The 22,785-nt window shown below is 51.5% G+C and overlaps 2 protein-coding genes across 4 annotated transcripts in view; one reads left to right on the plus strand and one right to left on the minus strand.

Annotated features, from left to right (window-relative positions):
• Positions 1-1,072: 1,072 nt before the first annotated feature.
• On the plus strand, positions 1,073-18,351 carry Cib2 (calcium and integrin binding family member 2). Of its 3 annotated transcripts, XM_050119494.1 has the most exons (7): positions 1,077-1,317; positions 6,756-6,790; positions 9,240-9,361; positions 12,850-12,961; positions 14,310-14,457; positions 17,098-17,293; positions 17,676-18,351. In XM_050119494.1, coding segments are annotated over exons 3-7 (480 nt in total). In that variant the 5' UTR covers positions 1,077-1,317; positions 6,756-6,790; positions 9,240-9,359; the 3' UTR covers positions 17,698-18,351. The 3 variants fall into 3 exon arrangements, with proteins under 3 accessions (XP_049975452.1, XP_049975451.1, XP_049975450.1); XM_050119493.1 differs by lacking the exon at positions 9,240-9,361; XM_050119495.1 differs by lacking the exons at positions 6,756-6,790; positions 9,240-9,361; positions 12,850-12,961 and having other exon boundaries at positions 1,073-1,317.
• Positions 18,352-19,737: 1,386 nt separating this feature from the next.
• Sh2d7 (SH2 domain containing 7) overlaps positions 19,738-22,785 on the minus strand; it is a 10,497-nt gene continuing 7,449 nt past the window's right edge. Inside the window, exons 5-6 of the mRNA XM_050119398.1 lie at positions 21,309-21,992; positions 19,738-19,788 (exon numbers count right to left, since the gene is read on the minus strand). Coding sequence (XP_049975355.1) covers positions 19,738-19,788; positions 21,309-21,992 — 735 coding nt within the window. The remainder of the gene's footprint in view (positions 19,789-21,308; positions 21,993-22,785) is intronic.

Here is a 22,785-nt window from a genome sequence, read left to right on the forward strand (position 1 = left end):
TAACCAGACTGGCAGAAATGAAGATACTCTAAAGAGACACTTGTTTTTGTCATTTTGTTTTTGTTTTATTGTTGTTGTTTTGTTTTTTGAGACAGGGTTTCTCTGTAGTTTTTGGTGCCTGTCCTGGAACTAGGTCTTGTAGTCCAGGCTGACCTCAAACTCACAGAGATAGCCTGCCTCTGCCTCCCAAGTACTGGGATTAAAGGTGTGTGCCACCACCATGGGGCTTTAAAGAGACACTTGTGACTGCCAATCAGACTGTTGAAAAACCGGACCCCAAAGAAATGGAGACTTCCACAGAAATCTCATCCTGGGAGAAGGAAAATGCACCAGCAAGAGATGGCTTTGTCTTTTAGAAAGGGATTTTTTCTTTCTTTTTTAGTTATTATTTTTTTGAGTTAATGTCTTAAGTGTATATAGACCTGGCTAGCTTAGAACTCACTATGTAGACCAGGCTGGATGTGAACTGGCAATGATCCACCTACCTCTTTTTCCCGGAAAGAGTTTTAAAACAATGTTGGGTCAGTGGTGGGCACACCTTGACCAGGACTGCTTAGGTATGCACATCCTTAGCTCTCTAGTTTTTGATCTTAGTTTAGGATTCCGAAGGCAGACTTGGCTTCGCTGGACCTCTTTGTCCCTCTTCCCACATTGAAGAAAATTTCCTTTTTCTGCTTTTCACTTTTATTTTGGTTCTTTCAATTGGTTTGTTGAGGACGGACTTGACTTGGGAAGTAAGTTGTGATCTCGCCAAACTCAATGGCACTCTCATTCTCAATGTGGGCCCACACTGCTCCATGGGATTTTCCTGCCCACGCTGTTCTCAGGCATGACCCTGCCGGTCAGAAGTGCTGGGTGGTCAGGAGTCAGGCAGCCCTCCGAGGCCACCGCTTGGTCATTCCAGTGCACTGCAGTAGCATAGACTGACTGTCCCCGGGGAGAAGTCACCTCCCGGCTCCGTCTAGACTGGCCTAAGGCCCCGCCTCCTTCCCGCCAGGCGCTCCTCCGCCCCCGCCACGCCTCTGGCCCCGCCCTAACCCTAGGCCCGCCCCCACCCAGGCCCCGCCTTGCCTCCCAGCCCCCGCGTCCCTCCCACTGAACTGCGGGACTGAGCCAAGCGGGCCAGGCTTTGCTGGCGACGCTGCCCGCCGCCAGGCTGGCAAGGGCCGCGGGCGCCGCGCTCGGGGCTCCAGAAGCCGCCGATGGGAAGCGGCGCTCAAAAGGGCGAGAGACGACGCCGCGGCCACCGATAACGCCGCGGCCACCATGGGGAACAAGCAGACCATCTTCACTGAAGAGCAGCTGGACAACTACCAGGTGAGCCAGGCGCGTCGCGGCCCCTGTAGTCCTTCCCCGAGGCCTCGCGAAAGCGGAGTCACTAAGGTTCAAACCGTGCCGCTGCCTTCGGCGCGCAGCGTCTCCTTGGGTGGATGACTTCCCCGCGATGAGCCTCAGTTTCCCAGGCCGGGAAATGAGAGCATTCCAATTAGAGGATTCTGTTAAATGCGCCTCACCCCATTTCTCTCCCTCATTAACCTTCTCTCCTGCCTTCTCAGGCTGGACTCAAGCGATTCTTCCCAGCATATGGGGCATGACCCCCATTCCAGAAAGGTCTTGGAGTAGGGGAAGGACAAGAAGCCCCAAATGCAGTTACAGGTTGGGGTGTGTTGTTTATCTGTTGGGGTTTTTCTATGACTCTAGTATGGAAATAACTGGAGGAAGGAATCTACATAGCCGCACCTCTCAACTTACTTTGTACTCCCAGTAGCCACTCTTACCCCAGATTCTGCCAAGTTCGGAGCTAGTTATTCATAGCGGTGATCCCAAAGCCCCCAACCACGTGAAGACTTTTCTTTGGTATAGGAGGAAAGCTCATTCCCTGACTGGTCCAGAGTCTAGTTCACCTCGTCTGCGGTAGTCGCCCCCCCACTCCCTGTCACGTGTCCACATCCTGAACCCTGTACTCCATCTGCCTTAGTCTGTTTCCCCACTGGCCAGGTTCAGGCAGTTTCCTCGGCATGGGATGCCTTTCTCACGTCTCTAAGTAGTGCCTCCCATCTTTCAAGGCCCCACTGTGAAGTCTCAGTCTACTCTAAACAGATTGGGTAGGGCTGTTTCCTCATGGGTATTCATTCCTACCTTAGATGTCTGTAACTGTCATGAACATTAAATTAGTAAGAAGAGCTAACCTCCAGTGCCACCCAAGTGGTAGACTATGTATTGAAGAAGAGCCCTACTGAACTGGGGAGGACACTAGGAAGGGAACTCTCGCTTTGACTGGAAGGTCCAGAAGTGTGCAGAGCTTGCACAGGGCCTTGGGAAATGAGGATTTTTGCCCAGCAAGTTCTAGGAGACATCATTCTAGGTGGAGGCAGATGCAGGCAAGCAGCTGAAACCAGAAAAGGGTAGCCTGGTGACGTGCATCTCCACTCAGACCAGCCTGGCATTGGGTTACTAGTCAGACCCTGTCCAGTGTTGAGTTCTGATCCTTCGCTAGACCCTGCCAGAGAAACGAGAGCCATGAAACACAAGAGGCCCACATCTCCTTGCCTCTGGCTCTCTAGGATAGCCAACCAGGGCTGGATGGGGGCACCTGAGTTCCAGTCTCCTTCCAAGTAACCCTGGGTATCCTTGAACTTCACAGCTGCACCATCCTCCCTTTCCCAAGCAAGATGCCCTACTCTCTGCTCTTCAGATGCCCTTGATTCCCAGAGTTTAGCCCCCTTATGTGTACGGCACCCCCCATCCCCCGTCCCCCGCACACACATAGGGCCCACTGCCCTCCCCAGAACCCACTGCACGCCTCCGGCCACTCCAGCTCTTTGCTGTCTTTCAGCCTGTGTTTTCAATTAAGAGCAAGCTCTGTGACTCCGCCTGCTTTGCCTCTCACCTTGAGGCATTTGCCTCTCACTCTTGCTCCATCTCAAGAACTAGACTCTGACGTATCCTGGAGACCGAGGTCTAGCTGGAGCTTCCTCCCCTGCCTTGGGTCCTTGACTCCAGCCACAGTCTTTGTCTTTTGTCCCTCTTTTCTTCTTTCTCTCCTTCTGTCAATCCCCACTTTCTTCTCCCTCTTCACTTCATCTTTCTTTCAAGAAACAGCATAGACCTCAATATGAAAATCGTGGACAAAGAGTCGAATTGGCTCTGTCCTAGCCGGGCCCCCATAGGAAACCCTAAGAAGCCATTCAGTGGACCTGGATGAATGTTCCAACAGAAACATTATGTCCAGCTCTAGTAGGGAACTTTCTAAAACACAGGTATAGCCACCTCTTTCCAGGTAATTCTGGTGACTTGGGATGGTGAACCGAGTTGGAGCAGGGCGCAGCCTAGCCTGGTCTGGGTTCAGCTGGTCCCCAACCTCATTTCTTACTTCAGCCTCAGGCGGTCTACAGGGCTGCAAGTCAAGCTGCTGGTATCGTGTGAGCTCCTCACCAACAGTCTGTGTAGGCCTCATATCTTCAGGGAGGGCTCCTTGACCTCATCCTGGTCCATTCACCTGGGAGTACTCAACAGGCTTATGACGCATGTACTTCTCCAGTCCTTTCTCTGGCCCCTGAATAGTTCCTACTGGGTAATGTTGCTGTCTACAATCCTCTCTTCCCATGAAGCCTGGTCTAGGCACAGAAGTGGCTTAGGGAGGAAGGAAGGAAGGAAGGAAGGAAGGAAGGAAGGAAGGAAGGAAGGAAGGAAGAAACAGATACAACATACAGTTCTAGGAGGGCAAAGAACTCCACATAGGGATTCTGAAGTCCTGGGTTCAAGTTGTATTTGGACGGCCAAGGCTATGGGAGTGAAGAAGTTGGTGTTCTCCTTTTATGGTGGGAATCCTTCCTAATCCAGCTATGCTTATGTCACAGGGTCGTTATGGAGGTCAACTAAGGTCATTCTGGAGCCTGGCCTCCAGCCACGTGGTGATTGGTAGCACTCTTCCCAGGCTGGATTGGCAGAGCCAGAGAGGAGCAACCTCTCCTTCGGATGGGACAGATAGCATCTTGGCTCCTGACCACTACTGTAGGCAGGCCAGGTAGATAGGAAGCAGATGCCAGACAGCTCTTCAGTAGAGAGGGAGGAGGAGGGTATTGGAAGTGCTGGAGAGAAAGGGGGATAGGTGGCACATACATTTGGAGGCAAAATTAAGTCTTGATGGAGTTGACTTCCAGGCTTCTACTAGTAACTACAGATCCCAGCCTGGCCTGCTAGGTGCTTCCAGCATCCTAAGACTTCAGTTATCCCAGCCCAGGCCCCCAAGACACAGTTTTCAGATCTGTAAAATAGGGAGATGATGGTTGTCCCAGGGTAGTGCTAAAGATGAGATGAAATTGGCCATTTAGAGCCCCTCATGCAAGGTACCCAGTAACTGTGTGCGGGCTGTGAGTAGTTCTCAGCCTGGGCTATATTTTAGAATCACTGAGTGGCTAGGGATGAATGGGAGCCCTGGGAGGATTGGACCCAGGCTTTCTGTATACTGGCTCTCTACCATTGAGCTATACCCCACCCCTAGTCTTCTGGGATTGGACCTAGGCTTTCTGTATACTGGCTCTCTACCATTGAGCTATATCCCACCCCTAGTCTTCTGGGATTGGACCTAGGCTTTCTGTATACTGGCTCTCTACCATTGAGCTGTACCCCACCCCTAGTCTTCTGGGATTGGACCTAGGCTTTCTGTATACTGGCCCTCTACCACTGATCTATATCCCCACCCCTAGTCTTCTTTTCACTTTTAGCACGTTTAGACACTAAGTTGCCCGAGGCTGGTCTTAAACTTACTCTGTAGTCCAGGCAGGTCTTGAGCTTGTGATCCTCCTTTCTTAGCCTTCTAAGTAGTTGGTATTACAGGCCTGTTTGGAAGGATGGAGTGGCTCGGAAGATCACTGATGCCTGGGAGGACCCAGGGACTTCCCGTTTCTTTGGTCTGAGCGGTGGCGAGGTCCAGGTATTTTAAACTGCTCCCAGGTGGCACTATTCTGGTAAAGAATTCTCTTGCTAGTAGGATCATTCCCACTGGGAGGGCTTTTAAAGTACACATTACCACCCACGGGTTTTGACTCAGGAGTTTGGCCCAAGCATCTAGAGTTCTACCATATTCCCAGGAGGCTACTGCCAGGGCACCGTTCCTTAAAGATCAGTGCCAGGAAGGTGAATCTAATTGTGCTAAGGCGGCCAGGATGCATGGAAACTTTCACACCTTCTGCCAGCAGTGCTCTTGAAGGGTCTGTATATTTTCTTTCTGACCTGAGGTATATGTAGGAGGAGCAGAGACGGGGGCCAGGACTCCCTCTCCCCTCTTCTAGTTCTGCGACAAGCCTTTCCAGGTTAGTAGCAGAGCCCTGGTCCTTCAGAAGGCGGAGCTCGTCCTCTAGATAGGGCATCTGTTCCTGAAGACTCAGCTTGGTTGTCTGTGCTGCCTGCTCCTGGTCTCTGAGAACAGCCAAGGGACCAGCCCATGAGCCCTCAGCCTGCCTGAATCTTGGTTCTGCTCGACAGGGAGTTTTCTGTCTGCATGGGGCTGCTGTTTCCCAGCCTGAGCCTTTCCTGACCCCTACAGAGGCACCGTTGCCAAAAAGCAAGGTTGAGCCCTCCAGGGGAAACCCCCGAGTTTCCAAGATGGGCACGGAACGTGGAATCCTCCGTCTGTCTCCTAGTAGACAGCAGGTGTCACAGAAAGAGATTCGCTGGGCTTCATGGGAACCTGGAAATTCCACCCACCTTCCTCCTTGACTGTACATAGGCAGCAAGGAAAACCCCAGCTGTCGTTCACATAGTGTGGACATCCTCTTTGGCCCACCACAGTGTGCAATCCAAGCGGCCTGGTGTCTAGCTGCTCCAGGTCTTCCAGAGCCAGCCTGGCTGTCGGTACGCCTGGGCTGTGTCCATTCGCCCCCTCATCAGTGCAGCTCTGCTTAGCATAAGGCCCCAGGAGGCCCTGTGGGCTCTGGGCTCTGCTGAGTCTGAGGCCTTCCTTTATGCTACAGCAGTGGGCAGAGGCAGAGAAGGCAGCCAGCAGGAGGTAAATGAAAAAGCTCAGCATTGGTGGGCATTTTAAGTCCTTTTGGGTCACTTTCACTTCCTGTCACCTAGGCCTGGCGTTGTAACCATCATGTGAGACTCTCATTCAGACAGACAGGTCCCTAAAGAGTCCAGATGCTACCTTCCCATCCCCTGCTTCTGGGGTCTACTCCTCACACTTCAGGGCCTCCATTTCTCTAAAGCCTCCTCAGTGTGATGTCCCTTGTTCCTTCAGCCTGAGGACACCATATATCTGGAACTGTCAGCCTCAAACCCAGGACTGCTGCCCATGGCGACCCAGGCTGTCTGCTTTATACTGCCTGCCCACGTGAGGCCCTGTTTGCAGTGCCTATGGTGGTATGCAAGGCATCCGTCGATCCACTATTGAGTGGTCTCTAGAATTGTCTCTGGCTACCTCCCTGCTCTCCCACAGTGTAACCCCTGACCTTCAGATCTACTGTGGCCACCTGTGACTCCATGTTCCTCTTTGCTGAACACCCACAAATGTGCCACCCAGCCCTACCCCCCCCCCCCATGTATTTCTATCCTGGACCCAGTTGGGATGGGCAGAGGGTGGATCAAAAGCTTCCGGAGACATCGTCTGGACCTACTAGAATTAGCTGTCGCCTCTGGGGAGGGACAAGAATGGAGTAGTAGGCACTCTTCTTCCTTGGTCCAGGGCTGTGGGATGGGACCCTGTAGCTGTAAGGTTCTAAGGGTCCACCATGTGTGTTCTCCCTCCACAGGACTGCACTTTCTTCAATAAAAAGGACATCCTCAAGTAAGTGTGGCTTCTTGTCTACATCCCTGGGACTAGGGCTGTGGTTGGGGTGGGGCTGGGGACTCCCGGGGGGGGGGGCTGAGCAGAGCAGGAGCTGAGGAAGAGTGTGGGACCTGAGTTCAGGTAGGCCTCAGGCACACATCAAGGCTACTGTTTAGACTGAGGAGGTCTCACTGCTCCCTTTGCACGCATCCTTCTCCTGGGAATGGGGCATCAGCTACACTCTGAACTCCGAGATAAAGTATTTGAGGCACAGTCTCATTCAGTCCTCTCTAGGACCTTGTAACAGAATCCTGCTCACCCCCTTGCATATGGGACTTTGAAATTTGACCCAAGTCACAAAGCCAAGGTCTGGAGAAGCAAGCGGCCTTCTAACTCCAGGTCCCTGGCTAATTTCTTTTCCTTTTGGGGTCTGCTAACACAGGGGACCCCTTCGTCTTTTAAGATAGGTGCTCTGATACTCCTCTGTCCCAATGGCTGGCATTCCTGGGATGTCCAAAAGCCAAAGACATGCCTACCAGCCCTGAGCTGCTTACCAGGGGTCTCCAGGACAGCCCTTCTCCCTGTGGGTTAAGGAGGGGGGGTCCTGGACAGGAGAGACAGCAGCGTTGGCAGTCTCAGACCAGTGAGCAGGCATTACAGGATGCTAGGAAACCTGCAGCCCTCGCTGGCCCCTCTACCTAGGCTATCCGGTGTCACTAAAAGCCAGCAAAGTCTCAGGATCAGTTTCCCTGGAGATCGATGCTCAGGCTGGGGCTAGAGCCTGGTGTAGCTTCCCCAGAGAGCTGTGTTGTCATTTGACGTTACCCTGACTGACCACTCTGTGTGGACAGTGTTCCTCCTCCAGCCTGCCATTCTGTCATGTTACTTGAGTGGGCAGAGGATACCCTATTTTCACTTCCTGGGGGAGTACAGAGCCCCTCAGACTTGGTCGTAGGCCTGGCTGTCCTTCCGCATTTACAACATTGGGGTCCTATGGCCTCGGTGAGGTTTAGTTCCCCAGAACCTCACTTTCTGGGGTGCTGGTACCACTATCAAGGGGCAGTAATCCAAGGTGTGTCAGCTGACCCCTGGAACTAGCCTGTCGTGAGGCTTTCTGGGGCTGACTCTGACCTTCCAGAGTTGTTGGCACACGTCCTCTTTTCCGTCTTACTGTATTAACCCTCTGTTATGTGTACTCCAACCTCCTCAGCATCTCTCCCTGCTTCGTGGATGCCGAGTCTGAGCCGCTTGTATTCCGAGGCTCACACTATTTCTATTCTGGTCTAACTCCTTTCCACCCCAGCACTTACAATGTTCTTAAGTCAGCCCAAGCTCTGTAACGAGGCTCAGCAGCTGGCTCCCCCAGAGAATTCAGGTGTGGTGCCTGTTAGCCACCAGTGAGTGTGTAAGGGGTATGGTAAGGGAAGGAGGACTGGCCACAGGAGGACGGTCCAGGCTGGCAAAACACAGAGACAAAGGCACAGCCTGTGTCCCCTTCTACCCCCTACCATGCACTAATCCTGTTGGGTTCAGCAGGGTCTTTGGGAAGAATAGCTTAAGACCAGGCCAAGAGTTAGAGCTGGTCTGGCAGACCTTTGGGGGTGTCTCTGGCTCATTGTCAAATGAAGGGTTCTTGGGCAAAGGTTCCTGGCTCCCCACAACCTTAGCTTCTTAATCTCCACACAAGAGAAAAGAGCAAACATCAGGTCCCCTCATGGGCAAAGAAACCTGCCAGGAAGCTGGACACCCTGCCTGAGCCGTTGTCTGTCTTGTTTTGAGGTGTCACCTCCAACAGAGGCTCATGTCACTGATCCCCATAGCCTTACCAGGTTAGTCTCCCTCCATGGCTCACATCTCAGTGAGGCACGGATGGGGCAAGGATCAACGACCACCCAGCTGTGTACAGCAGGCCAGTGGCAGAGCCTGGCTGGCCAGATCCTGCCTCCGCTGGCCTGCCCTCCCCTCCCAGGGCTTGGATGCAGCCTCCTCCTTTTCCACCCCCAGCTGCCTGTTTCCTCGGTAAGCTGCACCCTGAGTACTGACCAGATGGCAGGGAGGAAACCTGAGCAGGAGGTTCCTCTGTCAGTGGTATGGATCACAGATAACCATGATCGGGCTCAACTGCTCCCTCTACAATAATCCCAGTGGATCCTGTTACTCTCTACACAACTCTTCCCTGCCAGCTCTGAGGTGATGGGCAGCCTACCCCACCCATCCTCCCACCCCCTTCGGCGTCCATGCTTCCTGTGGACCAGAGCTTAGATCTTCCATGTCCTCAGTCACACTTCATTCCTGAACAAGTGGACAGGAGTCCTTGTCCCCTCAGTCAAAGACAAGCTTGTCCAGTTGATACCCCAAGGCACCTGCCAAGTGATTACTTTATTGTATTCCTTATTTCCTCAACCTTTTAAACATTTCTGTAATCTATTTTAATTACTTTTTATTTTTTTTTCCTATTATACATGAGGAGTCTGAAACTTAACTGCCTGCAGGGTCCAACCTGCACCGTGAGCAAAGGAAGAGGGCCAGTCTCTGGATCATTTCTGAGGAAATAGCTGCTCCAAGCCCCAGCAGGACCAGCAAACAGATGTACAGTGTACAAATCTTTCAATTTGTAAATGTTGGCAAATAAATTTGAAAATTTAATTTAATCCTTTCTTTTCTAAAAATTTAATGTATTTAAAACCCCATGTGGAAGCCAGGCATTCATGTGGGCTATCAATTTCTGATTTTCAGAAGAATTGGTCTTTCTCCCAATGATTTCAAATGTTGTGTATCGTAGATTATGTCTCATTAATATTTGGGTCCCACTCTTTCTCTGAGTCTGGCACCAATGTCTGTTCTTTATGTCCTTTTGGGGGGGGGCAGGGCAGGAGGTAGGACATTAAGACAGATCTTGCTATGTAGGGCTGGCTGGTTTCAAACTTTCGCTGTTTCGTTCTGGTGTTTCCTTTTGGGTCCTGGGATGAAGGGTTGGCTTGTGCCTCTCCCTCTTCCTCTCCTCGCCTCACCTCGCCTCGCCTCCCCTCCCCTCACCTCTCCTCTCCTCTCCTCTCCTCTCCTCTCCTCTCCTCTCCTCTCCTCTCCTCTCCTCTCCTCTCCTCTCCTCTCCTCTCCTCCTCCTTCTCTTCCCTTTCTCTCTGTCTTTTTATTATTGTTATTATTTTGGTTTTGGGTCTTTGGTTGGAGTTTGTCTTTGTTGTTGTTGGTTGGTTAGTTGGATCTTGGTTTTTGAAACAGGGTCACCCTGTATAGCTCAGGCTGGCCTCGAACTCAGAATCCTCCTCCTGCTTCAGCCTCCTTAGTGGTGGGAGGCTCTATTAACTTCCTGAAGTCACCCCGGTGGCTTTTACATTTGGTTCCATGCAGCTAGAGTGGCACAGTTGTCATTTCTGGTCCTGGCTATTATGATAGCACATATACAAATCTTTTTTAATTCAGTGGGGGAAGAGATGTAGATCTTTCTCTTTCTTCCTCTCTCCTTCCCTCTTTCCCTTTGTTTGTTTGTTTGTTTCTTTCTTTCTTTCGGTGATTTTCCTCCCACAGTGATTTGGGAGTTCCTTAAAAATTTCCATCATCATTTTGGTTGTTTTGCTTTTTTTAAAAAAAATATTTATTTATTTATTTATTTATTTATTTATTTATTTATTTATTTATTATGTATACAATATTCTGTCTGTGTGTGTGTATGCCTGCAGGCCAGAAGAGGGCACCAGACCTCATTACAGATGGTTGTGAGCCACCATGTGGTTGCCGGGCATTGAACTCAGGACCTTTGGAAGAGCAGGCAATGCTCTTAACCACTGAGCCATCTCTCCAGCCCCGGTTGTTTTACTTTTTAAGTTTTTAAAAGATTTATTTTATGTGAATTAAGTGCTTTGTCTACATGTATGTATATGTAGCACATGGCTGCCTGGTGCCTGCAGGCATCGAAAGAGGGTGTTGGATCTCTGGAGCTGGAATTAGAGGTAGTTGTAAGCCACAATGTGGGTGCTGAGAACTGAACCCCAGGTCCTCTGCAAAAGCAACAAGTGCTCTTAACTGCCAAACCATCTCTCCAGCCCCGATTTATTTTATTTTTTAACTATGTATATTTGTGTGTGTCTGTGTAAGTACATGCCATGTGTGTATGCCCGAGGAGGCCAGAGGTGTCAGATCCCCTGTAGCTGACGTCACAGGCGGGCACGACCTGCCTCATGTGCGCACTGCCACACTAACTCAGATCCCATGGAAGCAATACATCCTCTGGCCTCAGGGTCATCTCTCCAGCCCCTAGTTGTTGTTTTTTACAACAGATCTGTATACCAGGGCAGAACCTGGCTTTTCTTCTCGGGAAATGCTCCCCACCCTTTGGGAGTACCCATAGCCTGATCCCACACTCATCTCTTCTGAGGAGTGTCTGGCAGACAGACAAGAGTGTAGAAATAGCTACAGTTTGACTCTAGGTGGTTTGTGTACATAAGTATACTTGGGTGTGCATGGGTGCACATGTTTTTTGTTTATTTGCTTCTTTGTTTTGAGACAGGGTTTCTCTGTGTAGCCCTGACTCTCCTGGAACTCACCTGTAGAACAGGCTGGCCTCAAATTCAGAGATTCACCTGCCTCTGGCTCCTGAGTGCTAGGATTAAAGGTGGGTGCCACCACTGCCCAGCTGCATGGGTGCACATGTATGTGTGAGTGCATCTGTGTGTGCATGCATGTGGAGCCCAGAAAACAAACTCAGGTGTTATTCTTCAAACACATCCACCTTTGTTTTGAGACAGAGTTTCTCATTGGCCTGGAGCTTACCAAGTGGACTGGGCTTGCTGGCCAGTCCTCGGCGATCTGCTTGTCTTCTACTCTCTAACATTGGGATTACAGGTGTATATTCCAGGGATGGAGAGCTGCCTCAGAGGTTAAGAGCACTTACTGTTTTGAAAGAAGACCCAAGTGCAGTTTCCAGTGCCCCCATAGTGGCTCGCAGCTGTCCCTAAACATGTATGTGATATACATACATAAATGCAGGCAAAACACTCACACACAAAGATAGAATAAATGAATATTTAAAAACTTAAATTAGCAAAATGTTAAGGTTTTAAAAAACAAAATCCAATATTTTGTCACCATGCCTGACCTTTTCTTTTTTTTAAGATTTATTTATTTATTATGTATACAGTGTTCTGCCTGCATGTATGCTTGCAGGCCAGAAGAGGGCACCAGATCTCACTATAGATGATTATGAGCCACCGTAAGGTTGCTGTGGCCTGTGTATTAAGGATAGTCTCTTTGGCCTTCCAGATAGTTTTATAAATATTGACCTTGAAGTTCTAGTTTGTGGCTTCAGACAAATCTCTCAGTGCTCACTTTGCTTAGCTACAAACTGAGGTCATATGTCGTCTGCACAGTGATGAGCAGGAGATTAAAGTGACTTGTGTCACGCACAGTGCCTGGAATATAAAAAACTCCGTTTAGAAAAGAACATTTATTTATACACTCACGTGTGTGTGTATGTGTGTGTGTGTGTGTGTGTGTGTGTGTGTGTGTGTGTGAGAGAGAGAGAGAGAGAGAGAGAGAGAGAGAGAGAGAGAGAGAGAGATTGTGCATGTAGAGGTCGTAGAACATCTTGTGGGGTTGGTTCTCCCCTTCCACCCTGTGCGTCAGGGATCAAACTCAGTCTGTATGTTGACAGAAAGCACCTTTACCTGATGAGGTATCTTGCAAGCACAGCATAGAAGACTTAAGAGAGACCAAGTCAGGTCAGGTAGAGGAGTGGGAGGGAGGGGAGAGGCAGAGAGAGACAAGAAAGAGGGAGGTGGGAGACAGTTGCCCAGATGGGGAGATAGTGGTGGTTCACGGATGCGTGTGTTGGAAACAAAACAAGTAGGACTTGGGCACAGCTGGGTCAGCAGCACAGGGATTTGGGCATGACCTGCTTGCTCTCCAAGCTATGCCCACTGTGGGCAGAGCAGACAACTTCCTGTTGGCCCCTCACTTTGTCCTGGATGAGGTCAGTTATTTCAAGCCTAGACCGGATGGCACTGGGTCACTGGGGCTCAGGACTGGCAGCCTCTGGTGCTTTCCCTCTGTTTCTCTCAAAGGCTCCACGCACGGTTCTATGAGCTGGCCCCCAACCTTGTCCCGATGGACTACAGGAAGAGTCCCATCGTCCACGTGCCCATGAGCCTCATCATCCAGATGCCGGAGCTCCGGGTATGTGAGATGCCCCTGCTGGGGGGTTAGAGCGTGGGAAATCCACGCCCAGGCAGGGAGTAGAGGCTTGGATCCAGACTGAAGCCTGGCTCTACCCACTGTGAATGTGTTGCCCCAAGTGGATTGCTGGAGCTCTCTGTGCCTCAGTTTCCCAATATGCACTTTGCATAAATTATGCGAAATTTGCATAAATTTGCACTTTGCATGAATTATGGAAGCAGGTGGGGGCTTGGTAAGTGTACTGTGGATTTGTGGCTGCCCATTGCCTAGCCATTGGCCTGCAGCCATCTTCATGTCCGTGGCCTGGGCTGTACGTGGCAGCTCTTGGTCTGCTCTTTGAAGTCATTTTTCTCTCTTCTTGTTTGGTCATGGATTCTTGGTCATCTCTAGTGGCACAATTCAGACTCAAGCTTCCTGGGAGTCTTTTTAGAGTGCTCATTTGGATTTGGGCCATGTGGGGTAGGCTCGGCCAGCTCCCAGGGATGCTATCACGCAGGTCCTCAAGCCACCTACACATTGAAGGTTTCTGGTTTTCTTCACATGGGATATAGAAGGGACACTCCCACAGCACTGGGCCTAATTCTACAGGGCTGTGGGACTTGGCCGGCCTGGGATTGATGACTTAAGGCAGCGTAAGAAAACTATATGGTGTCCCTTGGGCCTGCATCCCAACCCTGTCCTGAGAGATGACGAGCGCAGGCTTGGCCCTGGAAAGCCCTTCCTGTCCCTGAGGGAGTGGGAGACCAGGCTGAGTGTCATGGAGAATGTGAGGCGCTGTAGGAACTGTATTTCCAGGCCTCTGGGGCTGATCTTGGCTGAGCAGCTGTGGTGGAAGAAATGTGGGCCCTGGCTGATTGGGTGTCACTGGAAGGAGTAGAGGCCGTGCTGGGAATGAGAACAAATGAGCTGTGTGGCTGGCGGCATCAGCGCCACCTCTTCCTGCCTGTGCTGTTCCAGTTATCTGACATGTTCGGGCCTTCCTTCCATCTCTCACCCGTCTGACCTGAATTAGCCCGATCCGAGGACTTCCTGGAGTGGTCGTCTTCTTTTGCTGGGGACACAACCCAGTTCATGGAGGAAGGAGCCTGTGTATGTTTCTCAGTTGGCATGTAGGCGCTGCTCAGCTTGCTCTGTGTGTGTGGACCCCGTGTAGCACGAGAGCATGCTTGCTGAGTCAGGTCCTGGATCAATTACACACTCTAACTTGGCAACTCCTCCAACAACCTGTTAAGTAGCTGAGACTATTGCCTTGCTCTAGCGGTTACACACGCATATTCTCACAGGCTGCTTTCAGACTGGTCCTCAGCCCCTGCCTCACCACCTCAGTGATGGCTCTGCTTGTCTTCAGGAGAATCCCTTCAAGGAGAGGATCGTGGAGGCTTTCTCTGAGGATGGCGAAGGGAATCTCACCTTCAACGACTTTGTGGACATGTTCTCTGTGCTCTGTGAGTCGGCACCCCGAGAGCTCAAGGCAAATTATGCCTTCAAGATCTATGGTAAGGAGGGGCTGGCAGCAGGGCGGAGCTGAAGTGCTGAAGGGACCATCATACAAGCCATTGGACCATCCAGTTATTGCTGGGTGCGCTGTGACTGCCCTCTGGAGAACATCTGCCTCAAGGGCACAGATCATGCCCAAGGCACGTCTTCAGAAAGAGGGAGAGACTCTTCTACCCCGGGTCGGCATAAGGGTGGGGAACAGGGAGGACCAGGGGAGATTGGTCCCCTGGAGACAAGAGGACAGACACCTCAACAGAGTGCACAGAAAGGCTTGACAAGATGATGAAGGTTTGGGATGTGGTGGGAGGAATCAGTGAGAGGATAGAGAAGTCAGCTAAACTGTAGGAGTCTGGGCCTAGTGCTCAGGACTAGCACATTGCAGGGTTCAGGCAGGGAAGGGCAGTTGTGTTCTATAAAGATCACTGGGAACTAAAACTGTCAGGCTGAATCTGGGGGCCAGACAGAAGGTCTTCTGGGATGAGCCAGTTGGGGAGGGAAATCTACAAGAGTCCCCCTCCCGGGCCAGAGGTAGGGTCTCCCCATTTCCTCACCCTGTGGACCGCTGGCCACTAGGGGGCACTAGACACACAGACTTCTTCCATAGCTGATTGGAGGCTACCAATCAAATCCTGAGTCAGATCGCTGAGGCCCAAGGAGGGGTTTGAACTTTTACTGGACCAGATGAAAAGACGACAAACCTTCCCGCACCTTTGAGAAGCTGGTGGATCTCAAAGCAGTGGTCCTGTCAAGGGTTGCCTATTATTTTTGTGATTATTTCAAAGGACTTTGGTTGAGACACATGGTGCAACACATTGCGTTTGCATGTAAGAAAGCCGACCCCTGCCAGACGGTGGTGGCGCACGCCTTTAATCCCAGCACTCGGAAGGCAGAGGCAGGCGGATTTCTGTGAGTTCAAGACCAGCCTGGTCTACAAGACCTAGTTCCAGGACAGGCTCCACAGAGAAAACCAAAAAAAAAAAAAAAAACGCCAACCCCACCTGTCTACCCTCCATATATGTAGCTCTCAAATCTCACCCATTGTCCCTCAGTCTTGGACCCCACAGTGCTGCCCCTGGTAAAGGTTGTTGTCTTCCTACAAGAAGAAAGTGCAGAGCTCGTGGAGGTCTCAGGGTCTTACTGTTCAGTTAGCCTAGGATTCTCTCTGGCCCACTATCCAGATAATGGGCTTTTCCATGGAACCTTCTGCAGGCCCTTCAGGAACAGAGATAAATACCACTTCATGCTTACTGTGGAGGCCTCCACAGGCAGGGGCAGAGTTGGGCAGCTCAGGTTACACTGAAGGGCTTCTGTTCTAAGTCTGACTCTGGTCAGAGTTGTGAGCCCAGGGAGGTCCTTGTCCTCTCCAACTCTGTTTCTTCGTCTGCAGAGTTCAGGCATGGTTTAAGTAAATGAGGAAGAGTGGCTGTCGTCTTCATCACTGCCATGTACACCAGTCTAGTGGGCAGCAGGCTACAGTGGGAGGGACCCTCTGTCCAGACAGTGATGCTTGAAGAAACTTGAAGGCCAAGTGGGTATTTGTTGGGAAGGCATTAGAGGCCTGAGAAGCCAAGTGCACAGAGCTGGAATCTATGCTGAGAGGGCGGGAGGAGTAGTAATCACAATGAGCTTGCCCATGGCTCGGGCCCACGGGACCCCTGTGCTGTGCTCTGGGGACACTGGTAGTACCCTTTGCCCAGGAGACCCAGCTCTGCCCTTTACTCTACGCAGAGGGCTTCCCTGCCGTGGCCTCTCTCTAGGGCTGTGGTTCTCAACCTCCCTAATGCCGTGACCCTTTTATACAGTTCCTCATGTTGTGGTGACCCCCAACCATAAAATTATATCATTGCTACTTCATAACTGTAATTTTGCTACCATTATGAGTTGTAATGTAAATATCTGATATGCAGGATATCTGATGTATGACCCCCAAAGGGGTCGTGGCCCACAGGTTGAGAACTGCTACTTTAGGGAGACCCTGCATCTCATGACTGGACTTCTGTTTTTGTTTTTAATTGGCAGATTAAGTTATACATACTTACTACATACAACATGACAAATGTGTTAATTAGCCACGTGTATCTGGAAGCCTACCAGAGGTGATGAGGTACCATTTAGAAAGTGGGTCTTAGAGTCAAATAGACCTAGTCAGAATCCTTGCTCCATCCTGACCGGAGCTCCGACATGGACTCAGGCACTTGGCCTCTCTGGATTCTGGCTTTCTTGGCTCTAGGAGTCCACTGTGGGGTGAGCCAGGAAGGATTTTTGGCTTCAGTGGGAAGTTCTCAGGGTGCTTTGGGTTTGGAACTGTTTGGGATGTGGCTGTGTGCACCCTCATGGTGGGGGTTTTGGGTTCCCCAAATGTTAACTTGTTCACTGTGGATGTTTAACGTATGTCTTATGTGCAAGCCTGTTGGTTTCAAGGCCCCACCACTGTCTGAGTTCATAGAGCTACCTCGGGCACTTGAGAAGCTGGTGGAGAAACCAGTGCGGTCAGCTGGGAGGAAGGGGAAATGATGGACAGGACACCCCTTTCCTCGAAGTTCCTGGAAGGGACTCAGCCCGGGCAGGCAGGGGTGACCTGCTCCCATAGGCATGGCATCAAGTGTCCCCATCTCTGTTCACTCTCCCTAACCGCACAGACTTCAACACGGATAATTTCATCTGTAAAGAAGACCTAGAGCGGACGCTGGCCCGGCTCACTAAGTCAGAGCTGGATGAGGATGAGGTAGTGCTTGTATGTGACAAAGTCATCGAGGAAGCTGACCTGGATGGTGACGGCAAGCTGGGCTTTGCTGACTTTGAGGACATGATCGCCAAGGCCCCGGATTTTCTCAGGTGCTGTTATCTTAGGGCCTGGGCTTGGGTTGGATAGGCCAGAACATTAGGGCATTAGGGTCAGAGCTGGCTGCCTGGTCTCATGGGACCTCCATGGGGAATGATGTATTCAGGCCTGAAGTAGCCGTTTGAAGCCCTGCTCCCCAGATGCATAACTGCCTTTTACATGACTATTCATATCATGAGAGGGATCTAGACCTTCCGTGGTGCCTGGGAAGGATCTAGACTCTGGAGGCTGGAAACTGGACACCTGCCCCTTCTGAGCCTCCTGTAATGACTTCTATGTAGCATCCCTTAAGAAGATGGCCAGGGTTAGTGAGCCTTTCCCTGCGGAGCCCTCTGTCTGGCCCACAGCCTCTCACCCTCTCCCTTCCTTCTGCAGCACTTTCCACATCCGCATCTGAGGACACTACCAAGGCCGCAGGGGCTGAGACGTCTGCCCTCTGACCTGCTGTCTCCGCAGGTATGGTTTTCAATGCTTCACCAAAGGAGCTGTAGCCTCTGGAGTTCTCACCCATGGACATTTCCTGTGGCCCTCTCAAGCAAAAACAAAAACCAAAAACCAACCAACCAAACAAACAAAAAAAAAAACAAATAAAAAACTTAACAGAAATGAGGTTGTGAAGAGCAGGACCCTTCGCAGGGCCCCAGTGGTTCACCCACAAGATCAACGGTCCCCCTAGGGGCCCCCTCAGCCGCCCCCTCGCCCAGTCCTTTTCTCACCTAGCAGGAGTGGGGCTGGATTGTCCACATGCTGGACAGACACCCAGTCACCCAGGGCTAAGTGCAAAAAACAAAAGAAACAAAACAAACAGAGCCTGGGGGTTTAACAAGCTATGCAATCTTTTACTAAAGCCAAGGCTGGGCTGTCCCCCCCCCCCCCTCTCCCTGTCCCTGTCCTTTCTCAGTGTGAAGCTGTATAAGCAGTGGGTCCAAAGGGCTCTGCCCCTGTGTCCTGAACACTACCCTGCCCACCCTTCCCAACGACATGGTGTCACTGGGGTGTGCTGACCTCAGGTTTGTGAATGCCTAGGAATAAAACACTTTTGTGTCCTGCACTTTCTGCGTCTGTCAGCATTAGGAATGCTCGGTGCTCAATTCCAGGCAGTCCACGGCGTCAGCCTGGGTGAAGCATCGCCCTCCTTTGGTTTCAGGATGTTGGGTGAGGACTGTTTCCATTTTCCTAGCAGTAGTTACATCTGCTCCCCACTGGTCCAGGCTAGCCCACTGCTCTTAAACCTTCCACTCCCCCTCCCCCACAACAGATAGGCATTGCTAGAGCCCAGAGAAAAAGAGTATTAGCCAAGTGTCTGCCAGGAAATGGCTTTCCCCACAAATGTACACTGAGCAAGCCCTGCGGGAGAGGGGGCTGTGGCCTTGGTTCCTGCCTCCTGCGAGTGGAGGCAGGGTAGAGAGAAAAAAAAAAAAACAGGCCAGTTTCTCACCCTGTGGAAGTGGGGACACATGGACAAGGGGAAGTGGAACTAAACAGGGAAAGATCCCTGGAAGAGCCTGGTTGGCCGAGGGAACAGTGGAGCAAGAGGCCTGAGTGCCTGTGCCAAGCTGGGACTGGGCAAAGCCCCAGGTGCTCTCTGAAGATAAAACCACCAGGCGAATGGTGGGTTTCATGGAGGAATCTGGGTTGATCCAAAGGGCAGGCCTGGCTGGAGGCAGAAGGCAGGCAGGGGTGACCTGCTCCCATAGGCATGGTGTCAAGTGTCCCCTGGTGGCTCCAGATGTTGCCCAGCAGTGCATCCCAGGCTTAAGCCTGTCTTACTGAGGGGTCTCTGTCCAGATTCTCACTGGCCATGTCTTCAGGTAAGTTGCTGGGTCTCAGTTTCCTCATCTGCAGCACAAACTAGGAGCGTGCAGGGCGCAGCTGGGATAAAGATGGAAAAGTGGGGCAGGAAGATTGGGGGAGCAGTTCCCAGTCCACTGCCAGGTCAGCGTCATGACTTTTGAGGCCGGATGCAGCTTCTTGCTCTAATCCTCCTGGGGCAGGTGCAGAGAATGTGGCTCCTGGCCTTCTCCCATCACCCGGCAAGACCACGGGGAAAGGAACTGGTTTTGTCCTCAGAAGTAATAGTGTGATGTCATTTAGCCAGTTGGGAGAATGTCTGTCTCGGCAAGGGGCCCACCACATGCTTGTGAAGTCTCTGAGGTATGAGGCCGGCTCTGCCGTTCATCAGCCCAGGCCTCTGCATGTTCACCCAGTCCTTCCTCTAGTCAGTCCCCACTCTTGTGTCCTTCGTGGTGTGGATGGACAGCATTGAGGACATATCCAGGAGTTACAGGCTCTGGCAAGGTCTCTCCCATGCCTTCCCAGGTGGGTACCTAGGCTGCATCCCAGAGCCTGCTTCCACAGTGGCTAGTTGTGGCACACCTTCAGGTGAGCTGAGGGTATCCAGGTGTAGCCAGGAAACCCCCTGGATGCCAGGCCTTTCTCAGAATTTGTGCTTCTTGTCCGTGAAGAAGAGCCTCCGGAACTTGTCAGGCTGGAAAGAAGGGAGAGACGTTGGAACCTGGGCTCCCCAGCAGAGATGGGAAGACCCAGGCTCAGAAGCTCTTAGCTGGGGTCTGGGGTGAGGGTCCAAGCTGGAAAAATGATGCCAGACTACAATGCTGGTATGGCTCCCACAAGCCTCTCGGGGACCTCCAACCCCATTCAGCCTTCAGATTTAAGACCGATTTGCCTTTGTTGGAAAGGGAGGAATGTAGAAAAGCGGTGGGGGTACTGCAGAGTATCGGCTTCCCTCCTGGTGTGTCCTGGCCTCCCTGCCCTCTCCTACCCAGCTGGGGCCTTGCTGGGACAGGATGGAGGAGGGGAGGGGTTGTAACAACTCCCAGGGTTAGAGGAGGACATGGGGACATCCAGGGGAAGTGTAAACCTGGCTTCTGAGGTCCTTAAAGGACTGTACATTGCCTGGGTCTGAGAGGATCAACACCTCAGAAAATGGTGGGGACAGAGCTAGAGCAGGAAGACAGCCCTGGCCTGAGGGAGGAGCTGGTTCCCCAGAAGCCTTTTGCTTTGAAGCTTGGGATGTCCCTGTTCAGGCCAGGAGAGGGAAGTTCCAGCTCCCCCAGACTTGAGGCTGTGTCCACAGGAGTGGAGCTTTCTACTTCTACTCTTCACGAGTAGAGGCAGCTGAGGGATTGGAAGGGGGTTGGTGGGCTCATCTGCCTCCCTGGGGCCGCAGGAGCAGCCACCTCCCTCTGGTGTTCTTACACCCCCGTCCATGTTCTCTTCCTGTCTATCATGAATCCTCAGAAATAATCACCCAATTCACCAAGAGCCACCTCTGACAGTGTCTTGTCAAGAGAGAATGTAGGACACTGCTCCTTGGGCAGCTGCCCTGGGCATAACCAGTTGGTCAGCCCATTTTACAGACAAGGAAGAGAAAGCCTGGGTAGGGTTGCCAAGTGAAAATACAGGCTGCCCAGTTAAATCTGAGTTCTAGATAAATAAGAAACCATTATGATTTTTTGAGACGTATCAAAACTACTGATTTATGTACAACTCAATTTTTAATAGATGCCTTGTATTTTTTTTTTTTCTTGGTGAATTTGGCAACCTTAGTCATCAGGGAAATTGTCACGGCAAAGCCACAGGCTAGAGAGCTGCTTATTCATGACTAGGGCCATGGGTCTTCTTTCTGCCTCCCGGTGGATCTGACAGCCCTGCAGTGGGCTCTGAGGAACACAGGGAGTGTTCTGCCATAGAGGAAGCTCTTAGGTGGGCTAGAAGCCCCCATTCACCCCACATCCTTATATCACCAGGTGGAAAAGTCCTGGGACTTTGTGAGCATCGGCAGTAACCCATTCATGCGTGAGGAGCACACTCAGGTTCTCTCTATATAGTCCTGGCTGTCCCCGAGTTCACTACGGAAGCCAGGCTGGCCTCAAACTCACAAAACCCCTCCTGCTTCTGCTACTCTAGTGCTGAGATGAAAGACGTGTGCCGCCATGTCTGGCTCATTGGGTATTTTGTAAGGACCTGGCCACCCAGGGAACTCACCTTGGTCACCCGTCCAGTGTCCTTGTTCTTGGAGGCTGGGATTTGCTCATAGTTGTTCCCTGGCTCTGAGACCCGAGAAGTCCCTGAGATCTCAAAGCCACAGTCCATGGGCCCTAATAGCTGGCTGTATGTGGAGCTGAATTCAGGGTATGGGAGCTTGGCAGTGCTATGCCAGAAGGTTGGAATCTGCTCATAAGTAGTGTTTCCTTGGCCTGGTCTGTCCTTACCCTCCTGTCGTGGGCCTGTAGTCCCAGCAAGCTGGTAGGTATCTGTAGAACTGGCCTCAGAGGAGGATTGAGCCTCGTGGCTCAGCTTTAGAAACCCCTGTCTCCAAGTAGCAGCATGTGATCCTGGGACCTCAGAATTGGGGGGCAGGGAAAATCCTAAGGAAGCATAAGACATGGTAGCACTCTGGTCTGTCTTCACCACACATGGGGCAGGCTCTGGGTTATTGGGATTGTTCTGGTCTTCATCTGAGAGTTTCCTTGAGGGCTTCTTGCCTGGGGAACAAGCCAGGCTGCCAGCTGGAGCTAGCCTGTGCCTGCTAGATACCTCTATGCCCAAGCCTTGCTGTGCCCGGTTTGTCTTCTTCAGGTCCGCGTATATGATGTCGCTGGGGCCTGCAGAAGGCCCATCCAGAAGAGAGGGACTCCTCTGGGGAACAGGGGGCCCTCTGGTGGGTGCCTGGGAGAGAGGGACAGAGAATGTCTTAAAAAGCACTCCATAGGTACTGTGACCTCACACCCCCTGAGCTGTCTTTATAAGTCTCCCCTCCCCTCTTTTGCTTCAGTTTGCCTATCATAGGCAAGGGTTGGCTCACAACCTTTATGTTTCCTGGTTCTATGATTCTAAGTACAGTCTTTGCCTTGGCATCCAAGGTAACTAGCTCAACAGCCAACCCAAACTCATCCTGCCTGATCCTCCTGCCTCTAGCATGGTCCATTTGTGCAGGGCCCCATGAGCCCACCCAATCACTGCTGTGTACCCTTTCAGAGCAGCTGTATCCCAAGCCCATCGCTTGTGGATCTGTTCAACAAATATTTACTGAGTACCAGCTATGTGACAGGCTCTTAAGTCCCGAGGCCAGCATGAGTTTACATTCTCATCTGGAAACAAGCACCATGGGGCTGTGCTAGGAATGTACAAGAATTTGATGTATTGTATGACATATGAATGTGACATAGGTAATGCCATGTCAGCTCATGATCAGTGCTGTGGAGAGCAAGGCAGGTAACAGAGTAGAGAAAATAACAGGTGGGAAAAGTGACATGTCCTATAGGTCAGGTGGGAAAGGTGTCATGTTCTTTAGGTCAGGTGGGAAAAGTGACATGTCCTACAGGTCAGGTGGGGAAGGTGACATGTCCTATAGGTCAGGTGGGGAAGGTGACATGTCCTATAGGTCAGGTGGGAAAGGTGTCATGTTCTTTAGGTCAGGTGGGAAAAGTGACATGTCCTACAGGTCAGGTGGGAAAGGTGT

The sequence above is a fragment of the Alexandromys fortis genome, unplaced genomic scaffold (assembly GCF_014885135.2).
Source record: "Alexandromys fortis isolate MF-2015 unplaced genomic scaffold, M_Fortis_MF-2015_v1.1 scaffold_167, whole genome shotgun sequence".
NCBI classification, from domain to species: domain Eukaryota; kingdom Metazoa; phylum Chordata; class Mammalia; order Rodentia; family Cricetidae; genus Alexandromys; species Alexandromys fortis.

Bases quoted from the DNA above. Each gene is read 5' to 3' on its own strand.
- Cib2 (XM_050119493.1), top strand. From the start codon at position 1,267: ATGGGGAACAAGCAGACCATCTTCACTGAAGAGCAGCTGGACAACTAC. The intron at 1,318-6,755 runs GTGAGCCAGGCG...CTCCCTCCACAG, and splicing joins AGCAGCTGGACAACTACCAG to GACTGCACTTTCTTCAATAA. The intron at 17,294-17,675 runs GTGCTGTTATCT...TTCCTTCTGCAG, and splicing joins AAGGCCCCGGATTTTCTCAG to CACTTTCCACATCCGCATCT.